Source organism: Aethalodelphis obliquidens, unplaced genomic scaffold, assembly GCF_003676395.1.
Source record: "Aethalodelphis obliquidens isolate GAN/ISIS:26980383/991018 unplaced genomic scaffold, ASM367639v1 scaffold1, whole genome shotgun sequence".
NCBI classification, from domain to species: domain Eukaryota; kingdom Metazoa; phylum Chordata; class Mammalia; order Artiodactyla; family Delphinidae; genus Aethalodelphis; species Aethalodelphis obliquidens.
In genome coordinates, this window is record NW_020837945.1 from 83,872,069 (window position 1) to 83,890,633 (window position 18,565).

An 18,565-nucleotide genomic window follows, 5' to 3' on the forward strand; every position below is an offset into this window, starting at 1 on the left:
GGCTATGTAGAAGAATAGTGGGAACCAAGACTGGGAGTTTGGTGCCTTCCATACCAGGCCAAGTATTTTGAATGTGGTGGGGACATGCTAGGCAGCATCAGCTGGAACGGTTGAGACAGGAAGCAGGAAGTTTTAGAAGGACCTCTTTGGAGGCAGCCAGGCCAGAAGCTGTGGGACTGAATCAGAGTAGAGCGATGGGAATGGACAGGAGGAAGTGTAGAGGACAGGTCCTCCAGGGGAAGAATTTGGCAGCTTTGTGGTGACTCTTGGAGGTGGAAAGCAAAGGAGAAGGAGAAGGCAAGAATGATAGGTTATAAACCTGGATGACAAGAAAAATGGTGTCAGTCATGGAGCTCACAGGTCAGGAGGGAAGGCAGGCGGAGTGGGGAGATGATTTGTTGGCTCCACCATATTTATTTTAAATTGCCAATGGAGGATCCTGCTAGGAGCGACTAACTAGAGTTCTGGAGAAGGAAGGTCAAGTCTGGAAACAGATTTGAGCTGGCAGCATCAAGATGCTGGTTGATGTGTCAGGAGTAGATGAAATGACTTTGGTCTGCATTCTCTACCCCACGAAATTTCCATCTCCTAGGATAGTCTTTAACCTATTCTGTAGTCACATAATGATATAACTATATTGTATATTATATTTGTAAAGTCTGCACTTTCACATTTATTTATTTTTAAAAATTTTTTATCTTTTTGCGGTACGCGGGCCTCTCACTGCTGTGGCCTCTCCCGTTGCGGAGCACAGGCTCCGGACGCGCAGGCTCAGCGGCCACGGCTCACGGGCCCAGCCGCTCTGCAGCATGTGGGATCTTCCCAGACCGGGGCACGAACCCGTGTCCCCTGCATCGGCAGGCGGACTCCCAACCACTGCGCCACCAGGGAAGCCGTCACATTTATTTAATCATTTACATTCTCATACCCAGTTGATGGGTCAGAATGGATCAGAAAAGCAAGATTTTAAATGACTTGGTCAAGATCACAGAGGTGATCTTGCCACAGATGGCAAATTTGGGTCTTAAGCCAGAACTTCTCTTTCCCAATTACTTACATTTTCTACTATGACACTACAGCCTTTCTTGTTGACGGGAAAGTATCTGAAATATCCTATAAACTTAAAAGAGCTAAAACTCCAGTTTTAAAAAAGGAAAGTTTGAAATACACCTTTATTGAAACCTGTCTGATTTTTAAATTTTTTTAATCTTTATTGTCAGAGAGTTAAAAGATGTTGATATCCCTAACAACTAGTTATCCTTAGGTTGAAAGTGATGTTTTCAGAATCTCAGTTACTGAATAAATGAATGTCTTCTAATTTTTCTTCAATTTCCCCCCTTTCTCCATAAAGATGTAACCATAGCTGTAACATATAACCGTGATGGGTCACATAGCATGCAGGTAAGCCTTTCTGGTTTTGTTCTACAGCTCAGAGCTGAATCTGATCTCTGTCATACTAAGTAGAGTATTTTTTAACTCTCTACTTTCTCTTAAGCCATTGATTATTATGACTATAATTAGGAGAATGTCATGAGCTTTTATTTCAGACCAATTTGGAGAAATTACCCCCTATACAGTTTCTGATTATTTATTCAGTTTGTCTGTGGGGTTCCTTAAGAATAAAAGATGGGTTAAAAAATAATAATAATAATAATAGTTTTGAATCAGACACGTAATAAGCCCCTAAATTATGTGAATGTATTTATATCTAAAGTAGTAGTTCTCAAATTTTTTGGTCTCAAGACCTCTGTGCACTCTTAAAAGTTATTGAGATTCCCCTAAGAGCTTTTGTTTGTATTAGTTACATCTATTAATATTTACCATTTAGAAAATTACACTGAGAAAAAAATTATTATTCTTTTAATGTACGTTTTTAAAATATACATAATGTGTAATTTACCATTTTAACCATTTTTAAGTGTACAATTTAGTGGCATTAAATACATTTACATTGTTGTGCAACCACCATCCATCTGCAGAACTTTTCTCCTCTTCCAAAACTGAAACTCTGTACCCATTAAACAGTAAGAGCCCACTCCCACTTCTCCACCCACCCCTCCTCCAGCAGTCACCATTCCACTTTCTGTCTCTGTGGATTTAACTACTCTAGGTACCTCATATAAGTGGAATCATTCAGCGTTCTTCCTTTTGTAATTGGCTTATTTCACTTAGCATAATGTCTTTGAGGTCCTTCTGTTGTTGTAGCATATGTCCAAATTCCCTTCCTGTTTTAAGGCTGAATAATATTCCATTGTATGTATATACCACACTTTATTTATCATCTTTCAATGGACACTTGGGTTGCTTCCACCTTTTGCCTATCGTGAATAATGCTGCTATGAACATCGGTATACAAATATCTCTTCGAGACCCTGATTTCAGTTCTTTTAGGCATATACCCAAAGAAGTAGAATTGCTGGGTCATATGGTAATTTTCTTTTTAATTTTGGGGGGAACTACCATACTTTTTTCCATAGTGTCTGTACCATTTTACATTCCCACCAACAGTGCACAAAGGATCCAATTTCTCCACATCCTTCCTTGCCGACAGTTATATTCTGGTGGGTTTTTTTGTTTTGTTGTTGTTGTTTTTCTTTTTTTTAAGAAACCATTCTCAGGTGTGGAAGTAGTATCTGACTGTGGTTTTGATTTGCATTTCCGTAATGACTAATGATGTTAAGCATCTTTTGGTATGCTGATTGACTATTTGTTTATCTTCTTTAAAGAAATGTCTATTCAAATTATTTGCCTTTTTTTAAAAACCGGGTTGGGTTTTTTGTTGAGTTGCAGGATAAACGGAGAAAAGTTTATTACAAGCACACATTCCATTAGCCAACAGAGCAATAACATTATCACGTGTCCTGCAATCTCTAGAAAATTCCACTGTATACTTGAGAAAATGAGGGTAAAAAAAAGACAAATAACATTATGTTATTATGAAATTGTTTGACTTTGTGGAACTCCTAAAGGGGTTTTGGGGACCCCAAGGGATCCACAGGTCATACTTTCAGAATCTCTAGTCAAAATTTTTATGATAGACCTCAATTTTCAAAAGTCCATTATACGGGCAAAATGAAATGCTAAAAGGGTTAAAAAACAATATGAGAACTCAACCAAATTCCTATAGTAAGTATATATTCAGAGAATAGAAAAAATCATTTTTAGTACGAGCTAAGAGATTTCAAATCCTGCAAAATGAATTTATCAATGATGTGCTTTAGATTACCCAACGCTTTGAGACACATTGGTTTTCTTTCTCTGAGATTCAGACAAATGATGGGAAATCTACTTACTTTAGTATGTGAGAGTTGCAATTCATATTGGTACCTCTGGTTTAGGAACCCCTTCTTATCCCTTGGTAAATGGTAAATTAAATTGCAGATTTGTTCTAATCTGCTCATGGAACTACATTCACGAACTTAGAATGTGCTTCTGTAGATCTTTAAACAAAACTGTTCCCAATCTAACCTTTACGTCCTGAGAATTCCACAAACATTCAAATGGCTGTTCTAGTAGGTTCCAAAGCAGAGAAAAATGTCATATTTTTTAACTTAGGATAGATGAGAACCATGTATAAATACTGCAGTGTGACCTATTTCACTTTAGCCTACATAATATATTTGAAAAGAATAGCCACAGGACTCTGACACTAACATGGGAATTGAAATGAAAAATAAAGAAAGAAGATTTAAATGAATTTTCTGTGTGTAAGGGAAATCTTTTTCTTGAGTGCGTATATGAGAAAGCATCCTTTTAAACAGAAAGGTTTCATGTCCTTTTGTCAGCTTCCTTGGAAGGTTAAGTGTGAAATCTGTTCTTCGGTACCCTCTCTCTCAGAGTAAGAAAATTGTGGTCAATCTCCAGCTAATTTATCTTCTTAAATCATAACTGAAACCCATGAATTGGATCTACATGTTGGTAAAATCTATCTAATTATGGGGTTCTGGCTTTTTTCATTACTAACTTTGGCACAGTAAAACTAAATTTGACTTTGGGTACTCAGAAATGAGTACTAACATGTAATATACTCAACTGAATTTTAATAATTTTGCTTACTTTGATCTGTATTTCTATTTCACTTTTTTATTGCTATTCTTAAATGAACCTTTTTCTGTAGCAGTATGGTGCTATAGATATGTTCTATAACTTTTGTTTTCCTTTTAATTATCTTACTGCTGTTTCTTTCTAGAGTATTTTGTTTATGAATCTTAGGAGGAAATTTCCTACATGACTTTTAAAAAAAACATTTTACCTATTACCTTTTGAAACTTACTAGTAAAGAATTGATTTTGATTCTGTAGGGTTGTTCATTTATTTTATTTTAAGGATCTTATTTTTCTGTTTTTTCAGATTGAAGATAAAACTTTCCATGTCCTTGGTGATCTTTGCAGTGAGGGAGACTGCACTTACCTGAAAGCTTCTGTTAATGGAGTTGCTAGTAAAACTAAGCTGGTTATCCTGGAAAACACTATTTACCTATTTTCCATGGTAGTGTCTTTTCTTTATAATAACACTGTTGTGGGGGCTTCCCTGGTGGCGCAGTGGTTGAGAGTCCACCTGCCAATGCGGGGGACACGGGTTCGTGCCCCATCCGGGAGGATCCCGCATGCTGCGGAGCAGCTGGGCCCGTAAGCCGTGGCCACTGAGCCTGCGCATCCGGAGCCTGTGCTCCGCAACGGGAGAGGCTACAACAGTGAGAGGCCCGCGTACCGCAAAAAAAAAATAATAATAATAATATAATAACACTGTTGTGGAGATTGGGAGAAAATTGCTTGACCAGAGGTATTCCACTAAGATAGTAGAAAGATCCTGCTTCCTTCTCTCACTGCTGTGACCTTTTCTCTGTCTCCCTTTCAGTCTGTTTCTTTGTCACATTTCCACCTTCTCTATTTCTCCATTCATCCCTTTTGTTCTCACGGATTCTCACTGACAGACACATATCCATTTCTTCCTTTAATTCTTAAACACCCTTACCCCGTTCTTGTCAGAGCGAATCTCCCTGCTCAGGGGGCAGTGTTCTCTCAGGGATTTGAGGCCTGAAAACTTCCCCCAATCACCATCCTCCTAGCACTGGGAATCCTGGGGACTTGGGAGGGTGACCATTGTGGGAGGAGTCTGTGAACCGAATACTCCTTATGGGGGAGGTGGGTGGGGTTAGTGGTGGTCTCGTGGCAGTCAAAGGATGGTTGGGGTAGGCTCGGCATGGATTTGGTTAGGAGCTTGTTAGAAGACCTTGGTGTTCTGCATGGGCGAAGGGAATGGATTATCAGATATACTGTGGCCTCTTCAGAGTCTTCTCACATTTGGGAACCATCTTCCAGACCACAGTCCTTTGTGATGAGATGCCTTTAGTATTCCAGTAATTAAACTACATATTTGGAGTCAAGGTTGATCTCATTTTACCAGGCATTTCTTGCCGTAGTCAATGTGCTAGAACAATATGATGGCAGAGGCCGTAGAGTGGAGTGGTGAAGGGCATGAGTTCTGGAGTATGAAGCTACTTGGGTTCAAATCCTGGCCCTACCAGCATCTGCTTGACCTTGAGCAAGTTAAACTCTCTAGGCTTCAGTTCTCCCATCTATGAACAGAAATAAATAAATAACAGAACCCAACTCATAAGGTTGTTGGGACCATCAATGACATTATATGTTCATATAGTTGTTAAGAAGAGTTCCTGGCTTAGACTAAGCACCTTATAGTGGGGTTGCTACTAAAAATGACTTCCAGACAGTGGCTGTCTTTTACCGACAGTTATATCCTTTAATTCTTTTAATCCCCTGTGAGGCATGTATGCCATGACTTCTTTACAGTGGGAAACCAAGACTGAGGGGTTTAGTAATTTGCTCAAGGTACAAAGCTAAACTAGAACCCTGGTATTAAAGATGACTGATATTTAACAAATAGTTTGAAAATAATCATCACCTCAGGTCTATTAGTAAAACTATAGTGATCTTAATTTCATTTCTGATTTATGTTACAAATATATGCCCCATAAATATCATTTCTATTTATAGGATGGCAGTATTCAGATTGGCATTCCAGTCCCCAGATACTTGTCCGCAGTGAGCTCAGAAGGAACCCAAGGAGGTGCCATAGCTCCTATGACTGGAACTGTTGAAAAGGTAATGATGTGAACGTATGTAGAATGATGTACCATTTCAAGAAAACAAGAGGATCTATTATAGATTCAAGTTCTATATTACAGTGAAAATACCATTTACCTAATTTTTTTTTTTTTTTTATGGCTGTGTCGGGTCTTCGTTGCTGCACGCAGGCTTTCTCTAGTTGCAGCGAGCAGGGGCTACTCTTTGTTGCGGTGCACGGGCTTCTCATTGCAGTGGCTTCTCTTGTACGGAGCACGGGCTCTAGGCACGCAGGCTTCAGTAGTTGCAGCACACGGGCTCAGTAGTTGCGGCTTGCGGGCCCTAGAGCACGCGGGCTTCACTAGATGGTACGCGCGGGCTTGGTAGTTGTGACTCCTGGGCTCTAGAGCGCAGGCTCAGTAGTTGTGGCGCACAGACTTAGTTGCTCCACCGCATGTGGGATCTTCCCGGACCAGGGATCAAACCGTGTCCCCTGAATTGGCAGGCGGATTCTTAACCACTGTGCCACCAGGGAAGTCCCCATTTGCCTAATTTATGATAAAGACTCTTCTTTGAAGTGGGAATTTCCATCAAAGTACAAATAATCAAGGTTGTCTTTATATGATTAAAATGACACATTCACCAAGCATTATCCAAAATTTGAATGGTATTGGTGAAGAACAATGTGGTTTGGTGTTGAATGCCACATATATTCAGAGTTGAGATCTTCCAACGGTGGTAGATCAGTAGTCTCCTTTTATATACTTACATATAGTAGAGTCCCCTTAAATGTATTTAAGTCATAAAAATTCAACTGTATGTTCTTGGTACCCATAAATAAAAGAAGAAAACAACTATTTAAATAGTGTGAGTGATTTCACCCACCATTCCTGTCTGGAAATGTTTGCCCCAGAAGGGCAACAGACTTGAGGGACTTGGACCTGCCTTTTGCTCATTCAGTCTCAGTTCCCACAGGCCTCTTGTAATATGGGCATCCCTACTCAGGGTGTACTTTTAAACATGCACTTTTTTCCCCCATAACTGACCTAAACCCAGATCATTGATTTCATTGAATGCTACTAAAGTTATCACCCAGCATTGGGTGATTGTGGGGCTCTCAGACATGTTTCTCATTTTTCACAGTTTTGACTGTACACATTGACTTCAGAACCTAACTCTACTGTGTGATGTTTCTGAAAACTACTTGATAACCATGTTAACCAAGAAGACAGTAAAACCATATGGGATATATGAGTTCATTTATACTTGAAAAAAGGAAAATAGAGATATTTTTCTGTGTTGCCAGTAAGTTTAATTCTTTCACATGAAGATTGTCTATGCATTTACTACACAAGGCCCTAAAGACTTGAAACACTATCCTAAACAACCTAAAAACTAGAAAACCAGGCAAGACCCTCCACCCTGCCTGTCGTGAAAACATTTAAGTGTAGTACAGGCATACAGCAGAGAGATTGCAGGTTTGGTTCCAGACCACCACAGTACAGCAAGTCACATGAATTTCTTGGTTTCCCAGTGCATATAAAAGTTATGTTTATACTACACTGTAGCCTGTTAAGTGTGCAATAGCAGTATGTCTTAAAAAAAAGTGTACATACCTTGATTAAAAAATACTTAGATAGATGTATAACCGAATCACTTTGCTGTACGCCTGAAACTAACACAACATTGTAATCAACTGTACTCCAATATAAAATAAAAATTTTTTAAAAACCTGTATTGCTAAAACATGCTAACCATCATCAGAACCCTCAGAGAGTCATAATCTTTTTACTTGTAGAGGGTTTGAAATTTTGCAAGAATTACCAAAATGTGACACAGAGGCACAAAGTGAGCAAATGCTGTGGGAAAAATGGCGCCCATAGACTTGCTTGATGAAGAGTTGCCACAAACCTTCAATTTCTTAAAAAGAAAAAAAAAGAGCAATATCTGTGAGGCAAAATAAATGTGAAGAGCAATAAAACGAGGTGTACCTGTAGTCAGTCCTTCCCCGTTGGTGACATGTCTTGTCTGTGTATTCATGAAAACACAAAAGGATCTTGAAATACATTAAGTGTATTCATCTGATTCAAGGAAAACTCAGTGGGTTAGGGGGCAGGGATGGGTAGCTAAGGAGTGCCCCCCACTGACAACAGTGCCCGCAATGCCAGACTGACCTATGGGTCTCTGATTTGTGCCAGTATGTTTGTCTTTGGCAGATAAGACAACCACACAGACACATACTTCTGCTGTGTACATTTATATACCAACTCCGTGGACCACAAAGGACCTCTGCGTTTTTAAATATTAACCTGTCACTCTGACTCTCTAGGTGTTTGTGAAAGCTGGAGACAAAGTAAAAGCTGGAGATTCTTTGATGGTTATGATCGCCATGAAGATGGAGGTAAGTGAAATCATGGGTTCACTTGCCAAATAAACTATGGGAGCTATCAGTCCCAATCATTCTTTTGTCTTATTTTGTAAATTTAGACCATTTTAAATATTAAGAACCATGGATTGATGAAGCATTAACTGCAGGAAACAAAACCAAACCATCCTTCTCTTACATTTTCATTTTGTGAGATTGTGCCTGTCATTAGTGATTCTGAAATTATCAATAGCTTAGAGTCAGGCAGTAACCCAACAGAATATTAGCTACTGGTATTTTCTAAGGCCATACCTAGGATGCCAAATATCAGTATCAAAGTGAAAACCTCAGTCAAGTTAAATTAGCTGTTTAGGTTTTTAGATGGTTAGAAATTGTAGGCCATTGGTTCTGAGCCCTGGTCACAAATTGCACCGGGGAAGCTTTTTGCAAAAGTACCTCCCAGACCAGTTGAACTGGGATTTCCTTTAGGGGAGCCCAAGGATCAGTAGTTTTTAAAAGCTTCGCAGGTGAGAGTCTACTGTGAAGCTTGAGCTGAGAATTACTAGCTAATTCAGAGCTTCCCAATTATTGACCAGATGCATCAAGGTAGTGATTCTTCTCAATCCCCAAGCGCACCATAAAACTGTTATTATTTTCTCTGTGTGCTGTGATATGAGAAAGGTCGGGAAGCACCGATACATGACAAAACATCAAAATAATTGGCTTCATTTTTCACTTTTCGTGTTTCTTGACTTGGTGTGTGCTCAACCCTCATTAGCATCACAGCCATTGTTTGTCATGCCTTTTGTCTTTGCAGCATACCATAAAGGCTCCAAAGGATGGCACTATCAAGAAAGTGTTCTACAAAGAAGGTTCTCAGGCCAACAGACATGCTCCTTTAGTCGAGTTTGAGGAGGAAGAATCTGACAAAAGGGAAGCAGAATAAACTCCATTAAATAAGCGGCCAATTAAGCAGCCTCTTAAGTGTAGTATCTCTACACCAAAATGGGAAAGTGCCTTCCTGCTTTTCTCGGGGTCTGATGACCAGCACTTTTACTAAATGATTGTATGATTGCGCTTAAAACCGTTTCGTATTTAAGAATCATATACTTGGGTCACAAATACAATAAATTATCTCAGAGTATTTCATACTAATAAAATGATACTTTTTTATTGGGAGACAATATAGTTTGTTTCTGCCTCAAATTTTATACAATGTAGTGTTTTTAGGAAGGTGAGCAGCAACTTGATCAAAGGAGAACAACTGAAAAAGAAAAGGTCATTTAACTAAATGAATTATTTCCTAGTCACAGTCATGATGAAAATGGACAGTAACATATTTCAGAGGCAGATGCCATAGCACTAAACCTAAGAGTTTTTTTGCCAAAGAGTAACTTCTTAGGTAGTTTAAACACATGGATGCTATTTGTTTCTTGTTTTTGTGATTGGAAAGTTTCTATCTAGACTGCCTCTGCCTTTATTGTACTTTCTAAGCTTGTATAAATATATATACACACACACATGCTTTTGTGTATATGTATTTTATACACCTACATATTATATGTTTAAATTGTATGCTAGAACATATTTTTTCTAGAAATGCACTTTCAGTCCCCTGCATTTTCAGGTATCCACTGAAGTGTTAAATATTTGTTGAACTGAGTTCTTACTGCACACATGAGATTATGTTAAATGTTATAGAGAATACAAAGAAATTTAAAAATATGGTCTCTGTACTTTTAAGATACTGATGATTTAATTGGGGAAATAAGACATAATCATGTCGAAAGTTATGTGGGAAAACAGTCAAATCCACAATTAAGCAATTCCATTGTCCAGAGAGTGGTGAGAAAGGTACCAAATACTAAATTTGGAAACACTGAGTTCTCAAGTAAATCTGATCACACAGCTTAGTTAGAATGTCCATTTTTCCAAAAAGGCAGCATGAAACCTAGCACACTAAGACGTGGATGGGGGTGAAGGCTGATGGCATATGACTGGGGCAGGACATGTCTTCTAGGAGCTGGGGGGAAGAGAGTCCTGTGGGCAGGTGTGCTCAGGGTAGGTTTCATTAGGAAGGAGAACCCAAGGGCAGTAGCAGGGGTGCAGGGGGGTTGCAGACTAGAAAGGAAGGAGCTGTTGAAAATGAGTAAGTTGTGTTCTATATCTGGGAGCAGATCTGCCCGATTGGGGTGGGAGGTGCTTGGGGGTTAGGGAGGGACAATAAGAGAAAAGGTATAAAATTTAGGTTGGGACCAGATTTTTTTTTTTTCTTGTGGTAAGCGGGCCTCTCACTGTTGTGGCCTCTCCCGTTGCGGAGCACAGGCTCCGGACGCGCAGGCTCAGTGGCCATGGCTCACGGGCCCAGCTGCTCTGCGGCATGTGGGATCTTCCCGGAACGGGGCACGAACCCACGTCCCCTGCATTGGCAGGCGGACTCTCAACCACTGCGCCACCAGGGAAGCCCGGGACCAGATTTTAACTGGCATGGAATGGCAGGTTTGGATTTTATCTTGCAAGTTGTGGTTACACTGAATTATTTTTCAACAGGGAAAGCAGTGATTTTGAAAAAAATTATCTGGCTGTTAGTGCCCCTTTAAAAACAACTTTGACATTATTTCACAAGGTTGAACATTTGTATACCCTGTGACCTAACATCCCACTTCAGAAATGCACAAATGCACTTGTGCACCAAGAATGTTGATAGCCACATTACCCATAATAGCAAAGCACTGGAAACAGTCCGAGTTGGCTGGCAGGAGGAGTAAATAACTGGTATGGCGCACGGTTGAATACTATGTAACAGCAAACTAAACAAGAGCATCAACGTGGATGAATCTTGGATTCATAGTAGTGAAATAGCACATACCAGGTGATATACACAGTATGGTACTACCTTTACAGTCTTCCAAAATCAGCAAAATCAACTATATTCATATGTGTAAAATAAAGCTATATTCTTTCTTTTTTTTGATTGAGGTATGGTTAATTTACAATATGGTGTCAGTTTCAGGTGTACAGCAAAGTGATTCACTTATATATCCTTTTTCAGATTCTTTTCCGTTATAGGTTATTACAAGATATTGAATATAGTTCCCTATGCTATACAGTAATTCCTTGTTGCTATTTTATGCATAGTAGTTTGTATCTGTTAATCCCATACTCCTAATTTACCCCTACCCCCCTCCCTCTCCCCTTTAATAAAACTACATTCTTTAAAAAGTAGAATAAAAAATTTAAAATTAAAGACAGTGATTAACTCCAGGTATTAAGCAACGGGTTGACATGCGCGAAGCATGTACAGGTAGATGCAAGTTACTCTTAATGTTCTAGTTGTGGGGCTGAGTGTTTGGTTGGTTATATTTATTATGCAATTATGTTACAAAACTAACATGTTACATATGATTCAAATAATGTTTTAGAAAATTTCATCCGGCAGTAACTTGCAAGTTGAATGGAGGAGGAGAAGACTAGAGGCTTGAGAACCAGTTAGGAAGAGGTGCTTACAGATAGATATTTAGGCATGAGGTAGTAAAGGAAGAGGCCATCTAAACCAGTGCTTTTTTTTTTTCTTTTTGGCCACGCCACGAGGCCCTGGGCAATGAAAGCACGGAGTCCTAACCACTGGACCACCAGGGAATTCCCTAAACCAATGCTTTTAACTATAGTTTTAGCAGCACAGTCTTCTGCCCTGCCCGAACAAAACTTCCTCTGTTGACAAGAGGAAGAAGCAAAGGTGCTCTGGTGGAAATTTGGGGTTGCTGTATGCCCCCTTTCATATCCTTCAGGGAAACAAGATAGTTATTCTCTGTTTCATTGCTGAGGGGCTATGTAGATCACAGGTAATAATGTGTAGAGAAGGAATTTGAAGCCAGCCATCCCAGTTACCCACATACTGGCGAAATTCTTTGAGATCATCGCTGTAGTACTGTGTGAGCAGAGTTCCTTTGCACATGACTGCATCTGTTTCTTCTAAAACATTCAGGGCATTTGCTGTATACCAGGGCCTCTGGAAACAAAGATGGTAAGAAATGGTTTTTGCCCTTGCCTCAATTAAAGGGAAAGAGGATCCAGCTGTATAGAATAAAGTACTGTAATTGATGGTACGTAGTATAATATGCTTGGGCACCAGGTGCCACGGAGGGGCTCAAATGAGTGGAGTAATAAATTCTACTTTGGGTCAGGAAGCTGAGGGAGCGCAGTGATATTTGAACTGGGCTTTGGAGGAGAGCCATTTGCCAGAGGGAGAAAGAAGGTAAGACCAGGCCATTGCAGGGAGAGGGACTAGCAGGGCTAATAATAACAGTGAGGTGTGAAAATGCACACTGTTCGGGGCACAGAGGAATCCAGCAGAGGCTGGACCGTGGGGCGTGGCCGAGCAGGGCTGGGACGCGGCTGCCTAGCCGGGGAAGGACTTTATTCTGGGGGACGTGGCTGCCTAGCCGGGGAAGGACTTTATTCTGGAGGCAGTTGGGAGCCCTGCAGATTTTCAAACAGACAGGTTTTTCAAAGTTATTTCTGTCCACAGTCTGGAATACAGATTGGAAAGTGGAGGGAGACTGGAGACAGTGTGTCCAAAAGAGGCACCATATATGGAAGCCTGGCCTGGGTGGTCCAGGTCCAGAAGACAGGCCTCGGTGTACATCTCCTTGACTTAAAAGTAGCTCTTCTTTTGGATAAGATCCATTTATAGGCATGGATCAAAACCTGAGCCATATTGTTGGAAGAAAGTCATTTGTTACCTTATCTTTGACAATAGCATTCTGGATACAGTGTGTTTAGGTCTGTAATAACCAAGAAAACAAAATCTAAGAGCCCTGATAGTTGCTTTTTAGTCACTGAGGAAGCCACATAGCATTGTAGACAAAACAGCTTTGGAATTACAATTCTTGCATGCAGATCTGAGCCTTGCCACTTACTGTAGTGTCTTGGGCACGTCCTTTACTTCCTCTGAGCTCTATCTGTGAGCAAGGGTAGTAGCACTACCTCACAGAGTTGTTGTGAAGATTAAATGAGAAAACACAGAGGCTGCCTTTAGCACTGTGCTTGAAACATCATTTATACTCACCTGGTAGTTATTAATTTCTTAACTTCAGCTATTGCTTGAGAGCAATTGAGAAACTGCTCTAAATTAAGCCCAGCTGATCATCCTTGCCAGCCAAATTCCCAGGTCCCATGGTGGTGAAAAATCCTGCCTGGTCATGCATCACCCTGTCCCCTCTCTTCACTCCCTCCCTCAGCTCTAGCCTGCTCCAGGGCCAGCCAGGCACCTGTCCACCACAGGCAGACTGTGGTGCTGCCAGGGGAAGCCTCCGTCAGCCCCACACCCCCACACCCCCCACCGTCAGCCACAGTCAGCTGCCAGGCTGGCATGTTCCAGAGCCTGCCTGCTAATGGGACAGAAGCACTCCCAGCAGCAGCTCGCCTCTTGCACAAAGGCTGGGCCTGCGCTTGCTCCATCTTCCACATCGGTTGTCACACACGTGTGTAGCTGGTACTCGGAGGGGAGACCTTGGTATCCGGCTGAAGCCTGTTTGAGTGGGCATTAGTGTTCCGCTGGGCAGCATTGTAGGGAAGTCTCTTACTTAGCTCAACTATCTCTTTTTTTCTTCTGTGACTGGCTTCTCTTGCACATGTGCCATTCTGAACTCTCCAGTAGTTCTCTTAGGAATATTGGACGTTGGAATGTGCGTCTGTGTTCTGCCTACACGTGGCACTTCTGTTGTCGTTAAAATATTTACAGTGTTGATGGTAATACTTTGCACTTCTGTTGCACCTTTCATCAGAGGATCTCAAAAAGCACTCCTAGATATTCACACTAAGCTTCAAAATACCCAGGAAGAGGAAAATGTGATTTTAAACTGTGTGGTGAGAGGGGAGGAGATGGATGTCCCCAAATGCTTTGCTCCAAGCCCAGAGCACGGAGTCTTGGGTCATTAGTCCCTTCCTGCTAATGACACACTGCTCCCTGAGGGCTGGTCCCAGGGAGTTGCAGCCGTGGGGTTAGCAGTTCTCCAGCGACCTGCCCGGGCTCTCTCGAAGTCTCCAGCTGGGTAGGAGCAGTCTTGCCTACCCACCCCCACTCCCTGTGAGTTACCCTAGGGACACCATTTCTTCTGGACCTGGGCCGCTGTGCCTGGGCCGCTGGCAGTGCCTGGGCCGCTGGCAGATCATAGCCCTGATACCAGTGATGACCCTGTCACCCTGACATTTGTCTCCCATCTGCTGGATCCTAGGAATCAGAATGTCTTTGTGCCTCTAACTGGCTCAGATTCCCGCAGTGAGTTGCCCTCCCCTTAAACCTCCAAGCACAGCCTGGATGTAACTCCCTCCCTCCTAAGATGGCTAACGTTCTCTGTTCACACCACCGCTGGTTAGTATTTTGCTAAATGCTTTGATGAGATTTGAAATAACTCTCATTCCAAATACACCACTCCCACCCCAGAAGGAGATTTTAAAAAACGCTAACAACAACAAAGAAAGGTAACTTGTTACTTCTCTGTGTTCCCAATTATTCTTACTCCTTTCTCATTACCACCTATATTATAAAATCACATGGTTGAGCTTCCCTGGTGGGGCAGTGGTTGAGAGTCCGCCTGCCGATGCGGGGGACACGGGTTCGTGCCCCGGCTCCGGTAAGATCCCACATGCCACGGAGCAGCTGGGCCCGTGAGCCATGGCCGCTGAGCCTGCGCGTCCGGAGCCTGTGCTCCGCAACGGGAGAGGCCACAGCAATGAGAGGCCCGCGTACCGCAAAAAAAAAAAAGAAAAAGAAAAAAAAGCACATGGTTTTCTCCATTCCTGAAAGCATGCTTCATGTTAATTATAATGCAGACCGGCACCCGCCTAAGTTTGTTCCCCTGTTACCCATCTGGCCCCATGCAGAGCTTCGCTTTTTGATATGCCCGTCTAAACAGACTTATCCTCAATTGCCCTCGATCTTCCCTGCTCCTCTCACAGGCCCGACCCATCACACACCTTAATGCTGGAGTCATTCCACCCGAATTCAACACATCAAATAATTATTGAAGAGCTCTTACACGCAAGATAAGCCATAGATCTTTATTTAGTTCCTTAGCCACGTAAATATTAGTCTCTTCTCAAATAAGTATTAACTTAATTTTGGAATAGGTAATATATTCCCATGATTCAAAATCCAAAAATGTATATTAAAAGATACACAGTGAAAATCTCCCTCCCACGCACACAGCCCCCTCACCTCTGCCAGTAGTTAACCACTATTTTTTTTGGCCGCACTGCACGGCTTGCAGGACCTTACCCGCGCCCTCGGCAGTGAAAGCGTGGAGTTCTAACCATTGGACCACCAGGGAATTCCCTATTTGACCACAATTGTTTGTTGTGTATCTTTCTGTTACCCGAAAACTGAGCTCGCCTCGGTGGGCCAAAAGACACAACCAAGCCAAAGATTGGGAGAAGGAAGGGTTTATTACTCACAGCAGGTAAGGAGAACACCAGGATCTTTCCCAAAGCAGTGTCTCCCCAAACAGCAAAACTGGGGACCTTTTAAGCTAAGGGTACGTACATATTCATACAGGGGCTTGGGTGGTGAATGCATGTTCATGAAGGGGCTGGAGCCGAGGAGAATTCAGTGTAGAAGTGGAGCAAAGGTTGGCAGAGTCCAAGTTTTAGTTGATTGAAGTCACAGAGGGTCAGAAAAGGTCAACATCATCATTCCCCAAATTCTGACCAGTCTGGGATCTTAGCTTGTAGTTAACACCGGTGTGGGGATCTGAGTTCCTGCAAACAACTCAGATATGTATTAGATCGTTAGGTATCCCTTGAAGAGCATTCTGTTGGCTATTGTTTCTGAACTGCTTTTTCTTTGTTTCTCCCTTCTACAGTAAAAGTCAAGCTCCGCACTTTGCTTTTTTATTTAATAATGTGTGTTAGAGATCCTTCCATAACAATATATAGGGAGTTTCCTTATTCTGTTTCACAGCTGCATGGTATTCCATTTGTTCCACCAAATGGATATCATTTATTCAATCAGACCCTTATCGGTAGATATCTAGACTGTTTTTAACATTTTGGTATTATAAAAAATGCTGCAGTGAATAACTTGACAATACCTTATTTTGCACATACTCAGTTATATCTGTTAGGATAAATTCATAGAAGTGAATTGCTGGGTCAAAGACCAATTATAAAGTATTGAAAAATTAAGCCGCTGACCAAGCCTGCTGCTCTCTCGCTACTGCTTTGGCTTCCCGGCTCCCCCCACCCCGGATGGAGAGGGCGGCCCGGCCGTAGATGGTCAGATAGCTTCTAGCTCTCGCCACCCACCCCTGGCCCCAACCAGCACAGAGCAGATGGCAGCAGCAGGCGAAGAGGAAGATGACGGGACGGCTGCCGGCCTGTGTGGGGGACTGTGGCACAGGGTATACAAAACTAGGATATGCTGGAAATACGGAACCACGGTTTATCATCCCTTCCTGTATTGCTATTAAGGAGTCAGCGGAAGTGGGTGATCAAGCACAAAGGAGGGTGATGAAAGGTGTTGATGACCTAGACTCCTTCACTGATGATGAAGCAATAGAAAAATCTACATATGCAACAAAGTGGCCAATCCGCCGTGGTATAGTTGAAGACCGGGACTCGATGGAAAGGTTTATGGAGCAAGTGATCTTTAACTATTTAAGGGCGGAACCTGAAGACCATTATTTTCTTTTGACCGAACCTCCACTGAATACTCCAGAAAACAGGGAATATACTGCTGAAATAATGTTTGAGTCCTTCAATGTTCCAGGCTTGTACATTGCTGTACAGGCTGTTCTTGCCTTAGCTGCATCCTGGACCACCAGACAAGTAGGAGAACGGACGCTGACCGGTACAGTAATAGACAGTGGAGATGGTGTCACTCGTGTCATCCCTGTGGCTGAAGGGTATGTGATTGGCAGCTGTATTAAGCACATTCCAATCGCAGGACGAGATATAACATATTTTATCCAGCAATTGCTGAGAGACCGAGAAGTAGGAATTCCTCCAGAGCAATCCTTGGAAACTGCTAAGGCAGTAAAGGAGAGCTATAGTTATGTCTGCCCAGATTAACAAGTATGATACAGATGGATCAAAGTGGATTAAACAGTATACTGGAATCAATGCTATCTCAAAGAAAGAATTTTCCATTGTTGTTGGATATGAGAGATTCTTGGGACCTGAAATTTTTTTTCATCCAGAGTTTGCTAATCCAGACTTTACTCAGCCTATCTCAGAAGTAATTCAGAATTGTCCTATTGATGTCAGACATCCTCTCTACAAGAATATTGTCCTCTCTGGAGGACATGTTCAGGGACTTCAGACGTCGCTTGCGAAGAGATTTGAAAAGAACTGTAGATGCCAGGCTGAAATTAAGTGAGAATTGAGTGGTGGTAGATTGAAGCCAAAACCTACTGATGTACAAGTCATTACATATCACATGCAGTGATATGCAGTTTGGTTTGGAGGATCCATGCTGGCTTCCACACCTGAGTTCTACCAAGTATGCCACACCAAAAAGGATTATGAAGAAATTGGACCTAGCATTTTTTGTCACAATCCAGTGTTTGGAGTCATGTCATAAAATTGGCTTCATAGTTACTGGGATTAGGGAGGTGGGGAAGAAATAATCTTTCTGATTACCTGTTTTGTCTGGATGGCTGGTTTTGAGGTTGTAAACCTGACTTGAAATAATAAGACCAAACATAATTATACAGAATATTTTAATAAGTCTATCAACATGCGAATGTAGAGGAGAGCCAAAATGATTGAGTGATTTTCTTTAGATTGAATATTTGAATCTTATGTGTAACAAAAAGAAGTGTGTTTTAGTTCTTTCTGTGCCCTGCTATTTTGCATATTATTGAATTATCCAAGATTTGATGGGATTTATCGGTATGTCGATAGCTCTATAATGCTTGAATTGTACACTCTGAAGTGTGCAATGCAAGAGCTTGTGTATATTTCATACTTTTTATACTTTGAGGAAAAAACGTCAAAGAAAAACTAGTATTTGAGGGAAAAAAAGTGACCAAGTAAAAGACAAATACAAAAAATAGCCTGTGAGACTTGGCTTACACACACGCTCATGGGATTCCAGTTATTATGAAGTGCTTCCATA

General features: G+C 41.6%; 1 protein-coding gene and 1 pseudogene across 4 annotated transcripts in view; both read left to right on the forward strand.

Annotated features, from left to right (window-relative positions):
- Window positions 1-9,632, forward strand: part of MCCC1 (methylcrotonyl-CoA carboxylase subunit 1) — a 63,409-nt gene extending 53,777 nt beyond the window's left edge. For all 4 annotated transcript variants that reach the window (XM_027110812.1, XM_027110821.1, XM_027110832.1 and 1 more), the window contains 5 exons: window positions 1,352-1,401; window positions 4,351-4,488; window positions 6,015-6,122; window positions 8,413-8,484; window positions 9,266-9,632. In XM_027110812.1, coding sequence (XP_026966613.1) covers window positions 1,352-1,401; window positions 4,351-4,488; window positions 6,015-6,122; window positions 8,413-8,484; window positions 9,266-9,394 — 497 coding nt within the window. In that variant the 3' untranslated portion in view covers window positions 9,395-9,632. The remainder of the gene's footprint in view (window positions 1-1,351; window positions 1,402-4,350; window positions 4,489-6,014; window positions 6,123-8,412; window positions 8,485-9,265) is intronic.
- A 7,171-nt stretch (window positions 9,633-16,803) lies between these two features.
- LOC113622315 (actin-related protein 3 pseudogene) lies at window positions 16,804-18,195 on the forward strand (annotated as a pseudogene).
- The last annotated feature ends 370 nt before the right edge of the window (window positions 18,196-18,565 follow it).